General features: G+C 49.5%; 1 protein-coding gene across 7 annotated transcripts in view; it reads left to right on the top strand.

Annotated features, from left to right (window-relative positions):
• Window positions 1–20,291, top strand: part of kank2 (KN motif and ankyrin repeat domains 2) — a 150,472-nt gene that overhangs the window by 99,389 nt on the left and 30,792 nt on the right. For all 7 annotated transcript variants that reach the window (XM_070867233.1, XM_070867234.1, XM_070867237.1 and 4 more), the window contains one exon: window positions 15,748–15,843. In XM_070867233.1, coding sequence (XP_070723334.1) covers window positions 15,807–15,843 — 37 coding nt within the window. In that variant the 5' untranslated portion in view covers window positions 15,748–15,806. The remainder of the gene's footprint in view (window positions 1–15,747; window positions 15,844–20,291) is intronic.

Below are 20,291 nucleotides of genomic sequence, written 5' to 3'. Positions count from 1 at the left end.
CTCTATGTGTGTGTTGGTGTGTATGTCGGTGTGTGTGTGTGTCTGTGTGTGCGCGTGCCTGTGTGTGTGTCTGTGTGCCTGTGTGTGTGTCTGTGTGCCTGTGTGTGTGCGCGCATGTCTGTGTGTGCATGTGTCTGTGTGTGTCTGTGCCTGTGTGTGTCTGTGTCTGTGTGTGTGTGCTTCTGTCTGTCTGTCTGAGTGTGTGTGTGTCTGTATGTGAGTCTGTGTCTGTGTGTGTCTATCTGGGCTCTAAGGTCGGGAGAGGGAGCAGCACTGTGAAGGCTGTGGTGATAGTCAGTTTTGGGGTTCCTGATGCGGATGACTTGTTTCTAAACACACATCTTTCCCCGTATCCCTGCAAATTTTATCCTTCAAGTATTTATCCAAATTCCCTTTTGATGGCTACTATTTTACAGCACAGAAACGGGCCATTCGGCCCAACAGGTCTATGCTGGTGGTCATGCTCCACATTAACCTCCTCCCACCTGACTTCATCTCACCCCATCAGCTTAACCTTCTATTCCTTTCCCCCTCATGTGCTAATCTAGCTTAAATGCATCTGTGCTATTTGTCCCAACTACTCCCTGTGGAAGGAAGTTCAACAATTTAATCACTCTCTGGGCAAAGAAGTTTCTCCTGAATTCCCCATTGGATTTATTAGTGACTGTCTTATATTGATGGCCCCTAGTTCTGCACTCCCCCACACTTGGAAACATCGGCTCCACATCTACCCTATTAATGCCTTCTTAATTTTAAAGACCTCTATCAGGTCACCCCTCGGCCTTCTCTTTTATGGAGAAAAGGGCCCCAGCCTGTTCAGTCTTTGCTGATGGATATAACCTTTCAATACTGGTATCAGTCTTGTAAATCTTTTCCACACCTTCTCCAGTGCCTCCACATCCTTTTTATAATCTGGAGACCGCGACTGTGTTTGGTGGAGTTTTTGCAGTGATTTAGTGCCCAGCTCCGTTTCCCTTTGATGAACCATTCCGAAAGAACGAGACTGGAAGAAGGTTCAAGTAAATTCTCCAATCTCACCATCCCTGTGGGGAATCCTGGACTTTACCCTGGAAAGAAAGACTTGCACTTATATAGCGCCTTTCATGTCCCAAATCGCTTTACACCCAATGAAATACTCTTTTGGAGCGTAGTCACTGTTGTAATGTAGGAAACGCGGCAGCTAGTTTGTGCACAGCAAGCTCCCACAAACAGCAATGTGATAATGACCAGATCATCTGTTTTTTTGTTATGTTGATTGAGGGATAAATATTGGCCCCAGTTCACTGGACTTCCCTGCTCTTCCTCAAAATAGTGCCGTGGGATTTTTTACATCCACCTGAGAGAGCAGACAGGGCCTCGGTTTAACATCTCATCCAAAAGACAGCACCTCCGACAGTGCAGCACTCCCTCCGTACTGCACTGGGAGTGTCAGCCTAGGTTTTTTGTGCTCAAGTCCCTGGAGTGGGATTTGAACCCACAACCTTCTGACTCAGAAGCAAGGGTGCTGCCCACTGAGCCACAGCAATGTAGACTACACGAGACTATAATAAGCGACAGCATTAGGGACACTTACATTGGGCGAGCCAACATCGGGTTCATGAATGGCAGCGCACACTTAACCAATTTAATCAAATCCATCAGTGTACAGACAAAAGGAATGGCGCAGATATTTGGGCTTTTCAAAAGCATTTGATAAAGTAAGAGACTTGAGGAGAGCACCACAGCCTTCTCATTCCCTTCTTCCTAGAAAGTAGGCCCTCTGCCCCAATTCTTTACAGAAAATATACCACTCAGAATCAGGCCTCTCGGACCACTGGTCTGTGCTGGTGACGAGACTCGAGGTGCTCAGCGCCCTCCCGGATGCTCTTCCTGCACTTTGGGCGGTCTTTGGCCAGGAACTCCCAGGTGTCGGTGGGGATGTTGCATTTTATCAGGGAGGCTTTGAGGGTGTCCTTGAAACATTTCCTCTGCCCACCTTGGGCTCGCTTGCCGTGTTGGAGTTCCGAGTAGCGCGCTTGCTTTGGGAGTGTTGGGCATGCGGACGATGTGGCCTGCCCAGCGGAGCTGGTCGAGTGTGGTTAGTGCCACGATGTTGGGGATGTTGGCCGGGTCGAGGACGCTAACGTTGGTGCATCTGTCCTCCCAGGGGATTTGTAGGATCTTGCGGAGACATCGTTGGTGGTATTTCTCCAACGATTTGAGGTGGCTACTGTATATGGTTCATGTCTCTGAGCCATACAGGTGGGCAGGTATCACTGCATCCTTGTAGACCATGAGCTCAGTGGCTCATTTCCTTTTGAAAGCCTCTCAGCTGTTTGCCTCACCCCGTGGTAGTGAGTTCCACGTTCTCTGAGACAACTGGGCTGAGATCGATAACTCGCTGCCCGCGGGCCTCGACTGATCCACTGCCTTCCTAGCGGGAAGGCATTCCTTCTGTGGGACCGTTCTGTGGGCGGGAATGTGGTAAGGAAGGTGGGGAGAGGGTGGGAGCGTCCCTTGCAACACCAGCTCCTGCTGATGTAGTTGCTGGTGGGTTGACTGCCGGACAGTAGCATCGGCACCCATCAGCGGTTTGGCCTCGACTGACTTCACAGGAGGTGGCAAGAGAACAAAGTGTTTCTGTCGCCTGCAGCGCAGAATCTGCTCCGGGAAGACCTTTGTGTGTCGGTGGGTGATTTGTGTTTGGGTGCTTGTTCCTACGTGTTGGGGGGAGGATAGAGTGAACCAGCCCAGCGGGAAGACCCTCTGACGGGAGCAAGAGTCTGTGATTGGACGTCGCATTCCCGTGGAGGCTTTCTGCCAAACGGGAGGTAGTCTGGCTTCCAACCTTCCCGTTCTCATTCTCCCAACACCCCTGTGCTCGCTGACCTTCATTGGCTCCCAGTCCAGCAAGACTTTGTTGGCCTTGTTTTCAAATCCCTGCATGGCCTCGGACCCCGCCCCCCCCCCCCACCATCTTTGCAACCTTCTCCGATCCTACAACCCTCCGAGATCTCTGTATTGCTCGAATTCTGGCCTCTTGCACATCCCCCTCTATCTTAGCTCCTCCATTGGTGGCCGTGCCTTCAGCCACCTAGGCCCTAAGCTTTGGTGTTCCCTCCTTGTTAGCCGTGGCTCAGTGGGTAGTGTACTTAGCTCTAATTCACAAGGTTGTGGGTTCAAGTCCCCTCCAGAAACTTGAGCACATAAATCCAGGCTGACAATCCCAGTGCAGTGCTGAGGGAGTGCTGCACTGTCGGAGGTGCCGTCTTTTGGATGAGATGTTAAACCAAGGCCCCGTCTGCTCTCTCAGGTGGATGTAATAGATCCCGCGGCACTATTTCAAAGAAGAGCAGGGGAGTTATCCCTGGTGTCCGGGCCAATATCCCTGAACTAACATCACAAAAACTGATTATCTGGTCATTATCACATTGCTGTTTGTGGGAGCTTGGTGTGTGCAAATTAGCTGCCACGTTTCCCACATTATGACAGTGACTGCACCCCAAAAGTACTTCATTGGCTGTAAAGTGTTTTGAGACGTCTGGTGCTCGTGAAATGCACTATATAAATGCAAGTCTTTCTTTCTTTCCCTAAACCTCTCCACCTGTCTCTCCTCATTTAAGACGCTCCTTAAAACCTACCCCTTTGAGCAAGCTTTTGGTCACCTGTTGTAGAGTCTCCCTGTAAGGCTCAACGTCACTTTTTGCCTGACTACGCTCCTGTGAAGAGCCTTGGGATGTATAAGGCGCTATATAAACACAGTTTGTTGTTCTCCTGCTAGCGAGCAGCACAGCAGATGGCACGGAGCCTCAGTGTGGGAAGTGTATTTGTTTCGCTGAGCTCGGAATACGGCAGGCTGCACACTCCCAGCAGGACAGTTAGAAAGTTCTCCGCTTGCTTACAGGACCAGATGTAGGGCTGGGCCCAGGCCTGGAAAGACAAGGCCCTTGCCTGACAGCAGGGCGGGGTCGGGTCGGGTCGGGGGGAGGAGGCGAGGATTACTGCGCAGATGCAGTCTCCAGCTTTTGTGTTTACTTTGTTTTACTGAGACTCCGATGGAGGAGAGAAAAAAAATGCGACTTGTACGCAGCCTGTTAACACGTCCCTCAGAATTGTCTCAAATTCTTCACGTAAATGAGTTCCTTTGAAGCGCACTGACTGTTGTAATATGTGCCGATGAAAGAAAGAAAGATTTATATAGCGTCTTTCATGACCACCAGACATCTCAAAGCGCTTTACAGCCAAGTACTTTTGGAGTGTAGTCACTGTTGTGATGTGACAAAGCCGCCACTTTGCACACAGCAAGCTCCCAGAGACAGCAATAGAATCAAAGAGCAGTTAATGTGTTTAGGTGGTGTTGGTTGAGGGAGGGATGTTGGACCAGGACAGTGGGAGAACAAATGCAGGGAGACAGAGGGAAACAAAAAGGAGACAAAAGCAAAAGACAGAAAGGAGATGAGGAAAAGTGGAGGGCAGAGAAACCCAAGGCAAAGAACAAAAAGGGCCACTGTACAGCAAAATTCTAAAAGGACACTGGAGAAGGTGCAAAAAAGATTCACAAGGAGGATACCAGAGCTGAGATGTTATACCTATCACAGTAAAGGTCGAACAGGCTGAGGGGTGACCTGAAAGGGTTTGATAGAGCAGGTGCAGAGAAAATGTTTCCACTTGTGGGAGTGACCAAAAGAGAAGTCATAACTATATGATAGTCACTAATAAATCCAATAGGGAATTCAGGAGAAACATCTTTACCCAGAGAGTGGTGAGAATGTGGAGCTCGCTGCCACAAGGAATGGTTGAGACGGACAGTATGGATGCATTTCAGGGAAAGCTAGATAAGCACATGACAGAGAAAGCAATAGAAGGTTACTGTTATGTTTTAAGTACGACATCACAAACACACAGGCTTCAAGATGGCTGATAACTTCAGGAAATCTGTCACCTGACTTGTTCCCTCGTTACTGTTGTAAACATCAATAGCTGCAGTGCCACAGTAGTTCACTGGGTGGAGCTATATATATTACAGTTACACTGATGGGTTGAGATGAAGAGGGGTGGGAGGAGGCTTGTGTGGAGCATAAATACCGGCACGGACCAGTTGGGCTGAATGGCCTGTTTCTGTGCTGTGGACACGATGTAAGCTCGACAGACAGGACCTCAGTGCAACATCTCATCTGACATTGCAGTGACCCCTCGGTACTGAAGGTGCTGACCCCTGGACAGTACAGTGACCCCTCGGTACTGAAGGTGCTGACCCCTGGACAGTACAGTGACCCCTCGGTACTGAAGGTGCTGACCCCTGGACAGTACATTGACCCCTCGGTACTGAAGGTGCTGACCCCTGGACAATACAGTGACCTCTCGGTACTGAAGGTGCTGACCCCTGGACAATACAGTGACCTCTCGGTACTGAAGGTGCTGACCTCTGGACAGTACAGTGACCCCTCGGTACTGAAGGTGCTGACCCCTGGACAATACAGTGACCCCTCGGTACTGAAGGTGCTGACCTCTGGACAGTACATTGACCCCTCGGTACTGAAGGTGCTGACCCCTGGACAGTACAGTGACCCCTCGGTACTGAAGGTGCTGACCCTTACTGGGACTGCTCTCCGGGGTCTCACCCGAGTGACCACCTTTCATTGTGAGGACAGTGAGTGTTGGCAGGGTATTTGATCGGGGGGTAGGGGGGGGGGGAATTACACCCCAACCGGTCCTGGCCTCAGCCAGCTGGGTCAGAGGGGGGAACCCAGGCTTATCTTCTTCTCCCGAGCCCAGGGGCACCAAAGCCAATAGTTAGCTTCCTATTGCCGCCACAGCTCAGTGTAAACCAGGGGACACCCTCTCATCAATAAGGCACCACACCACATGGTGCCTTTCACTCACTAAGCCATTGGGGGTTACCGCAATGATCCTCACCAACTAGCAGTTGTGCCTGAGCTCCACAGCGCCCAACTGCTAGTTGGCGAGGATCATTGCGGTAACCATGGTACCATGCACTGGCCATGCCAACGCCTATTACAACAACTTCAATACAGCGCTTCACAGGAGCATTATCAGGCAAAAATTTGACAGCGAGCCATATTAGGAGATATTAGGACAGGTGACCGAAAGCTTGGACAAACAGGTAGGTTTTAAGGAACATCTTGAAGGAGGAGCGAGTGCCGGAAAGGTTTAGGGAGGGAATTCCGGAGCTTAGGGCCCGGGCCGCCAATGGTGGAACGATGAAAATAGGGGATGCTCAAAAGGCCAGAATTGGAAGAGCGTAGATATCTCGGAGGATTTGTAGGGCTGGAGTAGATTACAGAGATGGGGAGGGGCAAGGCCATAAAAGCCTTTGAACACAAGGTTGGGAATTTTACATTTGAGACAGTACATTTTAAATGACTGACAAAGGCTCCGTTAAACAGAACCTTACTGTCCCCCAAAGGCAATTAGTCCGTGCCCAGCTCAGACCCTTGAACATAGAATCATAGAAAGTTACAGCACAGAAGGAGGCCATTCAGCCCATTGTGTCTGCGCCGGCCAACAAAGAGCTATCCAGCCTAATCCCACTTTCCAGCTCTCAGTCCGTAGTCCTGTAGGTTACGGCACTTCAAGTACACATTCAAGTACTTTTTAAATGTGCCATTACCACCCTTTCAGGCAGTGAGTTCCAGACCCCCACCATCCTCTGGGTGAAAGCATTTCCCCTCAAATCCCCTCTAAACCTCCTACCAATTACTTTAAATCTATGCAGCCTGGTTGTTGACCCCTCTGCTAAGGGAAATAGGTCCTTCCTATCCATTCTATTTAGGCCCTCATAATTATATACACCTAAATAAGATCTCCCCTCAGCTTCCTCTGTTCCGAAGAAAACAAACCCAGCCTATCCAATCTTTCCTCATAACTAAAATTCTCCAGTCCCGGCAACATCCTCATAAATCTCTGGAACCTCTCCAGTGCAATCACATAGCAGTCGGCTATTTAACCACAGCCTGATCCTGCCCCAAATAACGGTGGCACCTGAGGAGCCCCCAGATTGTGAGCGGGGTCAGGAGCTCAGACTGGTCCTCCCAAACCCCCAACCAATCCCCTCCCCAATCCCCTCCCCAATCCCCTCCCCAACCCCCTCTCCAACCCCCCCAACCAACCCTCTCCTCAAACCCCTCCCCCCAAACTCCCAACCAACCCCCTCTCCCCAAAGCCCCCCACCAACCCCCTCCTCAAATCCCTCCCCCAAACCCCCAACCAACCCCATCCCCACAAACGCCCCCCCCCCACCAACCTCCTTCTCAATCCCCTCCCCCAAACCAACCTCCTCCCCAAACCAATCCCCTCCCCCAAACCCACAACCAAACCCCTCCCCCCAAACCCCCTTCCCCAAAACCCCCCTCCCCCCCTCCCCACCAAGCCCCAACGTCCCCCCCCACCCCCCATTCCCACAAACCCAGGGCACTGAGGCTAACTGCGTTAAAGTCCCCTGTGGGCGTTGTTTCCTTTCGCCTCGGCTGTTCCCCTCGCGCTGAGTGCGTGAGCGTCAAATTAGAGCCCCATAGCACAGACAGACAGGGGCTGCACCCTCTGCCGGGCTGGGCTGGGGCTCTCCAGGAGCTTTTACATCATCGTACCATCGCCCTGTGCCCAATGGGGGTCGCTCCTGACCAATCGCGGTGTCTCCCCCACTTGACACATGGCCTCTCTGGGCAAGAGCTCATTGCATAAATCTGAAATCCCACTGACACAGGCCCTCGAGCAGGTTGATCCACAACACATGCAGAGAATCTGTCAACAATCAGTTCTCCCAGGCCGGGAAACATCCTCTGTGTTGTGCTGATCAACAACAACAACAACTTGTATTTATATAGCGCCTTTAGCGTACTGAAACATCCCAAGCCACTTCACAGAAGTATTATGTGATACAAATTTAACACCGAGCCATATAAGTAGAAATTAGGGCAGGAAAGAGGTAGGTTTTAAGGAGCATCTTGAAGGAAGAAAGAGAGGTTTAGGGAGGGAGTTCCAGAGCTTGGGGCCCAGGCAACAGAAGGCACGGCCACCGATGGTTGAGCGATTATAATCAGGGATGCTCAGGAGGGCAGAATTAGAGGAGCGGAGATATCTCGGGGGGGTTGTGGGGCTGGAGGGGATTACAGAGATAGGGAGGGGTGAGGCCATGGAGGGATTTGTAAGCAAGGATGAGAATTTTGAAATCGAGGCGTTGCTTAACCGGGAGCCAATGTAGGTCAGCGAGCACAGGGGGTGATGGGTGAGCAGTTAGTGATAAAGCCATTTCCCCTTTGCGTTAAAGTCCCCTGTGGGCGTTGTTTCCTTTCGCCTCGGCTGTTCCCCTCGCGCTGAGTGCGTGAGCGTCAAATTAGAGAGTGATACGGTACAGAAGGAGGCCATTGGGCCCACTGTGCCTGTGCTGGCTCTTCAGTAGCGTTATCCCATTAATCCCAGTCCCCTGTAGACAGTACGCGCTGTGTGTATTTGCAAGTCTGCATGTAGAATGGACTCCTCGAAGCTTGGCGGATTCGATACTCTAACGGGTGGACTGGAGGTCTGTGGGCCCACACTACAATCTAATCTAGATGTGCTGAGCGCTGCAATGGTCAGAGGTCCCGTCCTTCAGGACTGACGTTAAACTAAGGCCCCGTCTGCCTGATCCACCGATTGTACTGGCTGTTAAAGCCTGTTCTACACGAGACTGCATTCGCTTTACCATTAACTTCAAACAGATGGATTGCCGAATCGTTATCACCCATTTAGCAGCAACTCCAAGACCAATTTCACACCCCCCCCCCCCCCCGCATTCAGCCTCCCCACTATCTCTGCAACAAGTGCTTGACAGCTGTGAGTGTTTATCTGAGGAAAAGTGCTATCTCGATCCAGAATATAAGACTCACATCGTTAATAGGAATGGAATGCGGCCAGGATCTGTGTTGTTGGCCGCCCGCTTTTACTGGGCTGAGTGCTCACCTTATCTTCAAGGCCAAGTGCATCAGTGTTGATGCCAAACAAGGAGAAGATTTGGTGCTAAAATAGGGCACCGCATCCTGCAGGGGCCAGAACATGAAGCTGAGCAGCAACACTGGCCCATAGAGGCCTGCGGAAGGGGGTTGGGGGGCGGTGGCAGGTAAATAGGTGGGCAAGGACAAAGGAAGGAGGCAGCAAAACGGGGACTGGCGCATGGAGGTCCTAGTGACAACCCACAGATTCCCTGCAGTGTGAAGCACACTTCTCTGTTTCCACCTCCATAACATCGCCCCGTCTCTGCCCCCTTGCCTCAGCTCATCTGCTTCTGAAACCCTCATCCATGCCTTTGTTACCTCCAGACTCAACTATTCCAACGCATTCCTGGCTGGCCTCCCACGTTCTACCTTACGTGAACTTGAGGTCATCCAAAACTCGGCTGCCTGTGTCCTAACTCGCACCAAGTCCCGCTCACCCATCACCCCCTGTGCTCACCGACCTACATTGGCTCCCGGTTAAGCAACGCCTCGATTTCAAAATTCTCATCCTTGTTTACAAATCCCTCCATGGCCCTCGCCCCCTCCCTATCTCTGTAATCTCTTTCAGCCTCACAACCCCCCGAGATGTCTGCGCTCCTCAAATTCTGCCCTCTTGAGCATCCCTGATCATAATCGCTCCACCATCGGTGGCCGTACCTTCTGTTGCCTGGCCTCAAGCTCTGAAATTCCCTCCCTAAACCTCTCCAACTCTCTACCTCTCTTTCCTCCTTTAAGACATTCCTTAAAACCTACCTCATTGACCAGGCTTTTGGTCATCTGATGTAATTTTTTCATATGTGGCCCTGTGTCAAATGTATTTGTTTTGTCTTAAAACACTCCTGTGAAGCTCCTTGGGTCATTTTACTACGCTATATAAATACAAGATATATAAATACAAGGTATTATTGTTGTTGTTGAAACTCAGTCCTTTTGTCCCTCTCTCCCACATTACAACAGTGGCTACACTTCAAACACTTGTTGACTGTAAAGCACTTTGGGACGTCCTGTTGTGAGAAGCGCTATACAAATGCGACTTATTTCCCTTTCTGCACCGTTTTATGAAGGGCTACAGTCCCAAGCTTTGGCCTGTAATGAGAAGGGACCAGAGCAGATTGGAGCCCAAGAGCGAGTGGTAGTGCTGAGCCCCCAGGGGGGACCGCACAGCATGGCCAGACACAGCTTCCAGCCCCACTCCGGACTGGGGGATATGAGGCAGAGGCAGCAGCAAAGGGCCAGACCACATGGGTGCTGGCATCTCCAGGTGAAATGATCAGCGGGCAGGTGCCCACTTTCTCAGCTGTCATTCTCAGATCAGGTGTGCAGAGGGAGGGGGATAACAGGTCCATCTCGTGGTTTATGCTCCAGTCGAGCCTCCTCCTCATCTAACGCTATCAGCATAACCCTCTATTCCCTTCTCCCTCATACGCTTGTCCAGCCTCCCCTTAAATACGTTGATACTATTCGCCTCAACCACTCCCCATAATAGCGAGTTCCACATTCTCATCACTCTCTGGGTAAAGAAGTTTCTCCTGAATTCCCGATTGGATTTATTGGTGACTATCTTATATTGATGGCTCCTAGTTGTGCAAGTAGAAACACCTCTACAACTATCCGATCAAACTCTTTCTTAATCTTCAAGGCCTTTGTCAAGTCACCCTGTGACTTCTCTTTTCTAGATAGGTAGGTATAGCCTTTCCTGACGGGTATAACTTCTCAATTCTGATACCACCCTTGTAAATCTGTTTTGGCTCTTCTCCAGTGCCTCCATTTCCTTTTTATTATATGGAGACAGATACAGGAAAATAAATAAATATCTTAACATAAAACGGGAACAGACATGCCAGCCTGAGGCCTAGGTGGGAAGGCCCTTTCACTGAGGTGGGTCTGAGTTTGAATCCAGCCTGATATCCTCTCCCTCAACGAGCAGGAAGGATGTCACATGGATGGGCTGAACCAACAGCCCAACATTATAGGCCCCAGGCTGCCAAAATCTCACACACAGAGCTGATTTAATGACAGCTCTGGAAGTGGTGGAAGTTGATGCAGAGAGCTTGGAATTAAAGTCACTGGGAGAGGCATCGATCAGAAAGTATAAAACAAGACAAGGCTGTCTGATCCTTCTAACAGACTGTGTGCCTGTCCAGAAATCTCCCCATACAGCTGTGTAACCCTGGACTAAACCCAGGCAATGAAAATTCATAATACTGATTTAGTCCCATTAATGAGCTGAGATACATTCCATAGATTGTCGTTTAGAGTATAGAGGGAGCTTTACTCTGTATCTAACCCGTGCTGTACCTGCCCTGGGAGTGTTTGATGGGACAGTGTAGAGGGAGCTTTACTCTGTATCTAACCCGTGCTGTACCTGCCCTGGGAGTGTTTGATGGGACAGTGTAGAGGGAGCTTTACACTGTATCTAACCCGTGCTGTACCTGCCCTGGGAGTGTTTGATGGGACAGTGTAGAGGGAGCTTTACTCTGTATCTAACCCGTGCTGTACCTGCCCTGGGAGTGTTTGATGGGACAGTGTAGAGGGAGCTTTACTCTGTATCTAACCCCGTGCTGTACCTGCCCTGGGAGTGTTTGATGGGACAGTGTAGAGGGAGCTTTACACTGTATCTAATCCCGTGCTGTACCTGCCCTGGGAGTGTTTGATGGGACAGTGTAGAGGGAGCTTTACTCTGTATCTAACCCTGTGCTGTACCTGCCCTGGGAGTGTTTGATGAGACATTGTAGAGGGAGCTTTACTCTGTATCTAATCCCGTGCTGTACCTGCCCTGGGAGTGTTTGATGGGACAGTGTAGAGGGAGCTTTACTCTGTATCTAACCCTGTGCTGTACCTGCCCTGGGAGTGTTTGATAGGACAGTGAAGAGGGAGCTTTACTCTGTATCTAACCCGTGCTGTACCTCTCCTGGGAGTGTTTGATGGGACAGTGTAGAGGGAGCTTTACTCTGAATTCCTCTATATCACTCAGCCCCTTCTCCACCCCCGTTCTCTTCCTTCCCCTCCCCCTTCTCCTCTCTCTCACTTTCCCTCTTTTGTCTCATTCCCCTCCTCCATCTCTCCATTCACCTCTTCCTCCTAAACCTCCTCCTCTTTCTCTCTCTCTCCTCCCTCCCACTTTTACATCCTCCCTCATTTCAAATTCCCTCCCTCTCCTCCTTATCCCTCCTCCCCGCCTCCCTCTCTCTCTCTTTGCTCTCCTCTCCCTTGTTCAGGTGACAGTGACGCACACTTTTTGGTGTCAGTTCAAGGCTGCTCAGAATCGCTGCAACTGTACACCCACCCCTCCGGTGCCAGTTTGGAGGGGGGTGGGAAGGGGGGAGATGGAATAGTGAACGCACTAACACCCCACAATAGGTACTGCAGTGTTGATGTCCCCAGCACACTGGACATCATTTGGACACAATACTGATGGTTCATGTACAGCAATCTGTGACCCAGAGCTTCCCTTCCGCAACCGAAAGAATTAGCAGTCAGGGAAGGAACTAAAAGGACCGAAAATATAAACAAGCTTCAGATAAATTATTTATCCATTAGTCCATTGGCGGGTCACGTCAACCAGAGGGGCAGAGATGGTCCAACTGTTGCTGCGTGTATGGAGACCCCTGCTGGAGACAACCAGTACGGCACATCATGAGGCAATTCATTTCAATGCAGTTACAGACTTGTCTAAATTAATGTAACCCACCGCTGGCCAATACAAGTCCACCTAATGCAGCCTGACACAAATCAACCGAACCCAGTTCCAACCAACGCACCTCAGCTCTATTTCAATCCGATCCAATTCCACCCAACCCAATTCAAGCCAGTCTAGAAGGAACTTTACTCTGTATCTAACCCCATGCTGTACCTGCCCTGGGAGTGTTTGATGGGACAGTGAGAAGGGAGCTTTACTCTGTATCTAACCTGTGCTGTACCAGCCCTGGGAGTGTTTGGGACAGTGTAGAGGGAGCTTTACTCTGTATTTAACCCTGTGCTGTATCTGCCCTGGGAGTGTTTGATGGGACAGTGTAGAGGGAGCTTTACTCTGTATTTAACCCGTGCTGTACCGCCCTGGGAATGTTTGATGGGACAGTTTAGAAAGAGCTTTACTCAGTATCTCACCCATGCTGTACCTGCCCTGTGAATGTTTGATGGGTCAGTGTAGAGGGAGCTTTACTCTATATCTAACCCATGCTGCAGAAGAATGAGAAGGGATCTCATAGAAACATATAAAGTTCTGACGGGATTGGACAGGTTAGATGCAGGAAGAATGTTCCGATGTTGGGAAAGTCCAGGGGTCACAGTCTAAGGATAAGGGGTAAGCCATTTAGGACCGAGATGAGGAGAAACTTCTTCACTCAGAGAGTTGTGGACATGTGGAATTCTCTACCACAGAAAGTTGTTGGGGCCAGTTTGTTAGATATATTCAAAAGGGAGTTAGATGTGGCCCTCATGGCTAAAGGGATCAAGGGGTATGGAGAGAAAGCAGGAATGGGGTACTGAAGTTGCATGATCAGCCATGATTGTATTGAATGGTGGTGCAGGCTCGAAGAGCCGAATGGCCTACTCCTGCACCTATTTCTATGGTGCACGGGCACTGGGAGTGGGTGTGATGTTGAGGCCAAGTATTGAATGGCAAAGAGCCATTTTCTTGTTTCATTTTAATTTTGAGTCCATCACGAAGTTTACGATGATCGTCACTGGTGACTGAGCTAAATTTAGGTTCGACCCAAAGTGAACCAACGAGGCGTCCAGTAATGTGTCTGTTACTCCCATCAGTAAACAATCTGTGGGGAGGACAGCCTTGATTTATGAAACCTAAAATCCCATTTGCTTTTTATGGTCTTTTCTACTTGCTGTTCCCATTTTAAAGATCCATGTGTCTGCCTCCCTCGATTTCAGTTCCTCACCGTTTATGGCATCTTTCCTTTACCCTTGATATGCTGATATTCATTAATCGAATGTGGACATCACTGGCAAGGCCGGCATTTATTGCCCGTCACTATTTGCGCTTGAGTAGGTGGTGGTGAGCAGCCTTCTTGAACTGCTGCAGTCCCGTGGGGTGAAGGTGCTCCCATAATGCTGAGTGTACTTCTTTGTAGCAAGTTGACACGAGGCCATTTGCGAGGACAGTTAAGAGTCAACCACATTGCTGTGGGTCTGGAGTCACATATAGGCCAGACCGGGTAAGGGCGGCAGATTTCCTTCCCGAAAGGGCATTAGTGAACCAGATGGGTTTTTTACAACAATCCAGTAGTTTCATGGTCACCATTACTGATACTAGCTTTTTTTTTTTTTTCCCTCCCCTTAAATTTATTTAATTAACTGAATTTAAATTCCACAGTGGTGGGATTTGAACTTGTGTCTCCAGATCATTAGAGCACTAACATAACCACTACGCCACTGTATCTGCTATTAGAAGAATGGCAAGGGCATAAATAGCCTGTTTCTGTGCTGTAAATATAATGTAAACATTTGCGGGGAAAAAGCAGGATGGAAGAGCACGATACCCGAGTGCTTGTGGGACTGGATTAGCAAACCTGTAGATCATGAGTTCAAATCCTACCGTGACAAGTCGAATTCAGTCGTTTGGTAAAAATGCGGGTTGGCATCAGGTGCGGGAAAAAATAATGTAAAAACCTAACTGGGTTGTACAGGGAACGGGACCGGTCACTTCTTCCTGGCCAGGCCTACATGTGAGACTCCAGTCCTCTGCCATGTGGTTGTCCCAATGCCTTCAGGGATGGGCAATAACTGTGGCCTTGGCAGAGGTTCCTACATGCCAAGAGCAAATACATTAAAAATAATTGAACGTGACAATCGTAAGGCCAGCAATGTTGCACTGCGAGAACCTGGAGTGCCCAGACAGTCCTGTAGGATCGGCAGATAGGACGCAGTGTTCTGTCGGGCAGTTGTAATTCGGGATGAGGGGAGGGGGCTCGAGTGGAGCATAAACGCCAGTGTGGACTGGTTGGGCCGAATGACCTGTTTCTGTGCTGTCTATTCTATGTAATCCTACGTGAATTGTTATCATATGCAGCTCCCCGCTACCTCTCCCCGCTCCCCCCCCCCCACCTCCCCCCAACAGGGATTTGCTGCTCACCCCCCACCTCCCACATCAGCCTGCTCCTGCTCAGTGCCAAGAAACAGCCAGTTCCCAGTCGGATCTGTGCTGAGCAGGGAGGTGAGACGGGGTCACTTGTGTAAACGCCATTTGCAGCGGTGTCTCCACTCTCAGGCCAAGCAAGCTGAAGGTGGGGGAACCAATGGAAAGAAAGGCTTGAATTTATATAGCGCCATTCACAATCTCAGGATGGCCCAAAGCACTTTGCAGCCAATGAAGGACTTGTTTCAAAGTGTAGTCACTGTTGCAATGTGGGAAATGTGACAGCCAATTTGCGCACAGCAAGCTCCCACAAGCAGCAATGTGATAATGACCCAGATAGTCTGTTTTAGTAATGTTGGTTGAGGGGTAAATATTGGCCCCAGGACACCGGGGAGAAGTCAACTCCCCTGCTCCTCTTCATAATAGTGCTGCGGGATCTGTAACGTCTGAGAGAGCAGATGGAGTCTCAGTTTAACGTCTCATCGAAAGACGGCATCTCCAACAGTGCAGCACTTCCTCAGCACTGCCCGGGAGTGTCGGCCTAGATTATGTGCTCAAGTCTCTGGAGTGGGAATTAAACCCACAACCTTCTGAAAACCACAGCTGACCCCTAGAATGAAACGATCCAAGTGTTCTGTCCTGTCCGGTCTCGGTGCCATTCTGACTTGCTTTTCTTCTTGCCTGCAGACCCCCGCGCTGTGTGATTCATTCATCTCCTCGTGACTGACAGAAGATCAGAGGTGAAGATGGCGGAGGTGCTCCAGATGAAAAGTAACTTTCCCGGTACGTGTCATTTATTGAACTTCCCTGGCGCCTTTTAAAGTGGCCAGGTACAGCGCTCGTTAATCAGCGTGGTGTTAAACCTGCGTTTGAGCAATCTCGTGTAGCACATGGGCGGGACGGGGGAGGGATTTCAACCGAATCCGCCCGTCGGGAAAGTGACGGAATCTGCACCACGCTGGTCATTGAATAAAAACATAAAATGCTGGAAATGCTCAGCAGGTCAGGAGAGAGAAACAAGAGTTCACCTTTCATCAGAACTAGATTTATATCCAGGCCGGTTGTGCTCTCCATTGAAATCAATATTGAGTGGGGCGTAAAGCCAGTCTTCTACCTGATCCCGTGGATTTCCCGCCCGGAAATTAAGGTTAAAATTGCCCCCGTAGTCTGCAACCATTACCCTACAGCTGGCCAAGTCCCAGTGAGTAGACTAGGCCTGTATTCCCCAGAGTTTAGATTTAGAATGAGAGGTGATATCATTGAAACATATAGAATTCTTAAGGGGATTGACAAGGTAGATGCAGGGAAGATGTTTCCCTCAGTCTGGGGAATCTCGAACTAAGGGGTCACGATCCCAGAATAAGGGGTCGGCCATTTAGGACTGAGATGAGGAGAAATGTCTTCACTCAGAGGGTGGTGAATCTTTATAATTCTCTGCCCCAGAGGGGTGTGGAGGCTCAGTCATTGAGTATATTCAAGACAGAGATCAATAGATTTTTGGATATTAAATGAATCAAGGGATATGGGGATAGTGCAGGAAAGTGGAGTTGAGGTCGAAGATCAGCCATGATCTCATTGAATGGCGGAGTAAGCTCGAGGGGCCGAATGGCCGACTCCTGCTCCTATCTTTTATGTTCTTATGTCCTGTACGTTATAGGCCCATGGATTAATAAATATCTGCAAAATGAAAAAAAACATGCATGTACAAATTACGCAGCTACGCTTTACAGACTTGATCATCATTTCATCATAGGCAGACCCTCGGAATCGAGGAAGACTTGTTTCCAGTCTTAAAGTGAGTCCTTGGGTGGCTGAACAGTCCATTATGAGAACCACAGTTTCTGTCACAGGTGGGACAGATAGTCGTTGAGGGTAAGGGAGGGTGGGACAGGTTTGCCACATGCTCCTTCCGCTGCCTGCGCTTGATTTCTACACACTCTCGGCGATAAGACTCAAGATGCTCAGCGCCCTCCCGGATGCACATCGAGACTTGATATGAATCAAATGTCTTTCCATAATGTACAAAATTCAATTAATAGTCCCTTTCAACTAATATTGTATGTGGGCTATTAATTCAAAATACATGTTAGAACATGCAGCCCCTCGAACCTGCTCCGCCATTCAATGAGATCATGGATGATCTTTGACCTCAACTCCACTTTCCTACCCGATTCCCATATCCCTTGGTTCCCCTCGAGTCCAAAACCCTTATCGATCTCAACCTTGAACATACTCAACGACCATCATCCAGGGGTGCCGAGGTCAATTGTGGCTCTTCAAACACTCTTGCTCAGCAAACTCACCACGGACCAAGGATTGAACTCGGGAACGTGTGGGCTGTGTGACGACACTCCACCCTACCCACCTGGGGGGCCACGCGATCTCCCGGGAGAGGCAAAAAAACAGATTAACAATCCAGGCCAATTGGGGGAAAAATCTGGGAAAATCCTCTCCGACCCATCCAGGCGATCGAAACTAGACCAGGAGACCAGGAGCTCTACAACTATTTTGGTAGAATGTAAAGTCAAATGCCCCCATTTTGGCAAGGGCGCTGGAACCCACAGATTAACAATTTAAACTTTAACTGTGACTTAAATCAAATTAACATTTGGTTGCCGGGGGTGATGATGCACTCCAGGCCCTCCGGCGCCCACCTCTCACAGGTGCGTACATTACACTTGCTCACGTGGTGAGCTTGCTGAGCCAGAATGTTTGAAAAGCCACAACTGATCTGGGTTATGATCTTAAATGTCTTAAATGGCCGACCCCTTATCCTGAGACTATGACCATGGTTCTTGCCGGGGGAAACAACCTCTCTGCATCTACCCTGTCAAACCCCCTCAGAATCTTGTATGTTTCAATGAGATCACCTCTCGTTCTTCGAAACTCCAGAGACTATAGGTCCATTCTCCACAATCTCTCATCATAGGACAGCCCTCTCTTCCCAGGAATCAGTCTGGTGAACCTGTTCTTGCTGTTCTTCCTGTTGAGTGTGACAGAGTGTATGTGGAACGGACGATACTTGTTCGCCCATCGCGGGTGCTGCACTCACTTTCCCATCCGCCCTTTGGCTGTACATTTCCTCAGATTTTTGCTCTCACCCCCGCTCCTCCCCCTCCTTCCCCCTCCCCACCCCCGCCACTCCCGTTCAGCGTGACTCCGTCTGTCAACAAGATGAACTGGTGCAAACACTCGTGCGCTCAGTTCATGGCTGAGAGGGAAAGTGGAATTTGGATCATTAGACCCTGGTATCTGCATCGTACCTCCCAGCGAGAGTGATTATTAAAAGGCCTGGGGATCTGTGGAGCGCTGTGCTCAGAGGCTGGAGAGTAAGCGGAACGCCCGAGGTACAGTCTTTTTAAGTGTCACTGTGTTGGAAACAATTTGTTTTAAGCTGAGGCCGAGGTGTCGGTCAGTACAGTCGGAATGTTTTAGTGTTTGGGTCATTGACACCAGATCGTAGTATAACGTCCCGCATCGCCGGAGTGAAGGACATCAGGAGTTCAATGTCCCAGAGACACAGTGTGACACCAGGGGACTGTGCTCGCACACAGTCATGGGCCACTCACTCACTGATACAGGAGGCTGTACTCTGTGGATACATGGGACACTCACTGATACAGGGGCCTGTACACTCTGGATACATGGGACACTCACTGATACAGGGGCTTGTACACTCGGGATACAAGGGCCACTCACTCACTGATACAGGAGGCTGTACACTCTGGATACATGGGACACTCACTGATACAGGAGGCTGTACTCTGTGGATACATGGGACACTCACTGATACAGGGGCTTGTACACTCTGGATACAAGGGCCACTCACTCACTGATACAGGAGGCTGTACACTCTGGATACATGGGATACTCACTGATACAGGGGCCTGTACACTCTGGATACATGGGACACTCACTGATACAGGGGCCTGTACACGCTGGATACATGGGACACTCACTCACTGATACAGGAGGCTGTACATTCTGGATACATGGGACACTTACTCACTGATACAGGGGCCTGTACTCTGTAGATACATAAGAACATAAGAACATAAGAATTAGGAACAGGAGTAGGCCATCTAGCCCCTCGAGCCTGCTCCGCCATTCAATAAGATCATGGCTGATCTGGTCGTGGACTCAGCTCCACTTACCCGCCCTCTCCCCGTAACCCTTAATTCCCTTATTGCTTAAAAATCTATCTATCTTTGACTTGAAAACATTCAATGAGCCAGCCTCAACTGCTTCCTTGGGCAGAGAATTCCACAGATTCACAACCCTCTGGGGAAGAAATTCTTTCTCAACTCGGTTTTAAATTGGCTCCTCCGTATTTTGAGGCTGTGCCCCCTAGTTCTAGTCTCCCCCACCAATGGAAACAATCTCTCTGCCTCTATCTTGTCGATCCCTTTCATGATTTTAAATGTTTCTATAAGATCACCCCTCATCCTTCTGAACTCCAAGGAGTAAAGACCCAGTCTACTCAATCTATCATCATAAAGTAACCCCCTCATTTCTCGAATCAGCCTAGTGAATCGTCTCTGTACCCCTTCCAAAGCTAGTATATCCTTCCTTAAGTAAGGTGACCAAAACTGTACGCAGTACTCCAGGTGCGGCCTTACCAATACCTTATACAGTTGCAGCAACACCTCCCTGCTTTTGTACTCCATCCCTTTCGCAATGAAGGCCAACATTCCATTTGCCTTCCTGATTACCTGCTGCACCTGCAAACTAACCTTTTGGGATTCCACCGGTACGCTCGCGGCCTTCCGCGAGAGGTGGGCACCGGAGGGACTGGAGTGCATCATCACGCCCGGCAACCAAATTTTAATTTGATTTTACGTTTTAAAGTTTAATTTGATTTAATTGCCGGTGCTTTTAGTGTCCCCCTTCCCTTTTATAGGGGGCACTGGGGAAAAATTGTGATTTTAGTGCCCCAAAAAAAACTAAAAAAAGAAAAACACAAAAAAAAAAGGAGAAAAAAAAAGGGGCCTTGTAAATGTCTGGTGTGTCACCCAGGTCGGGTGGCACAGTTTAATGTTTTTTGTTTTGCAGATAAACTCCAAAAAGAGTTTCATGAACAAGGACCCCCAGGTCCCTTTGCACCATAGCATGTTGTAATTTCTCCCCATTCAAATAATATTCCCTTTTACTGTTTTTTTTCCCAAGGTGGATGACCTCACACTTTCCGACATTGTATTCCATCTGCCAAACCGTAGCCCATTCGCTTAACC

Source organism: Pristiophorus japonicus, chromosome 24 (genome assembly GCF_044704955.1).
Source record: "Pristiophorus japonicus isolate sPriJap1 chromosome 24, sPriJap1.hap1, whole genome shotgun sequence".
Taxonomy (NCBI): Eukaryota; Metazoa; Chordata; class Chondrichthyes; family Pristiophoridae; genus Pristiophorus; species Pristiophorus japonicus.
The sequence above is the reverse complement of the archived record's forward strand: the minus strand, read 5'-3'. Positions and strand labels throughout refer to the sequence as shown.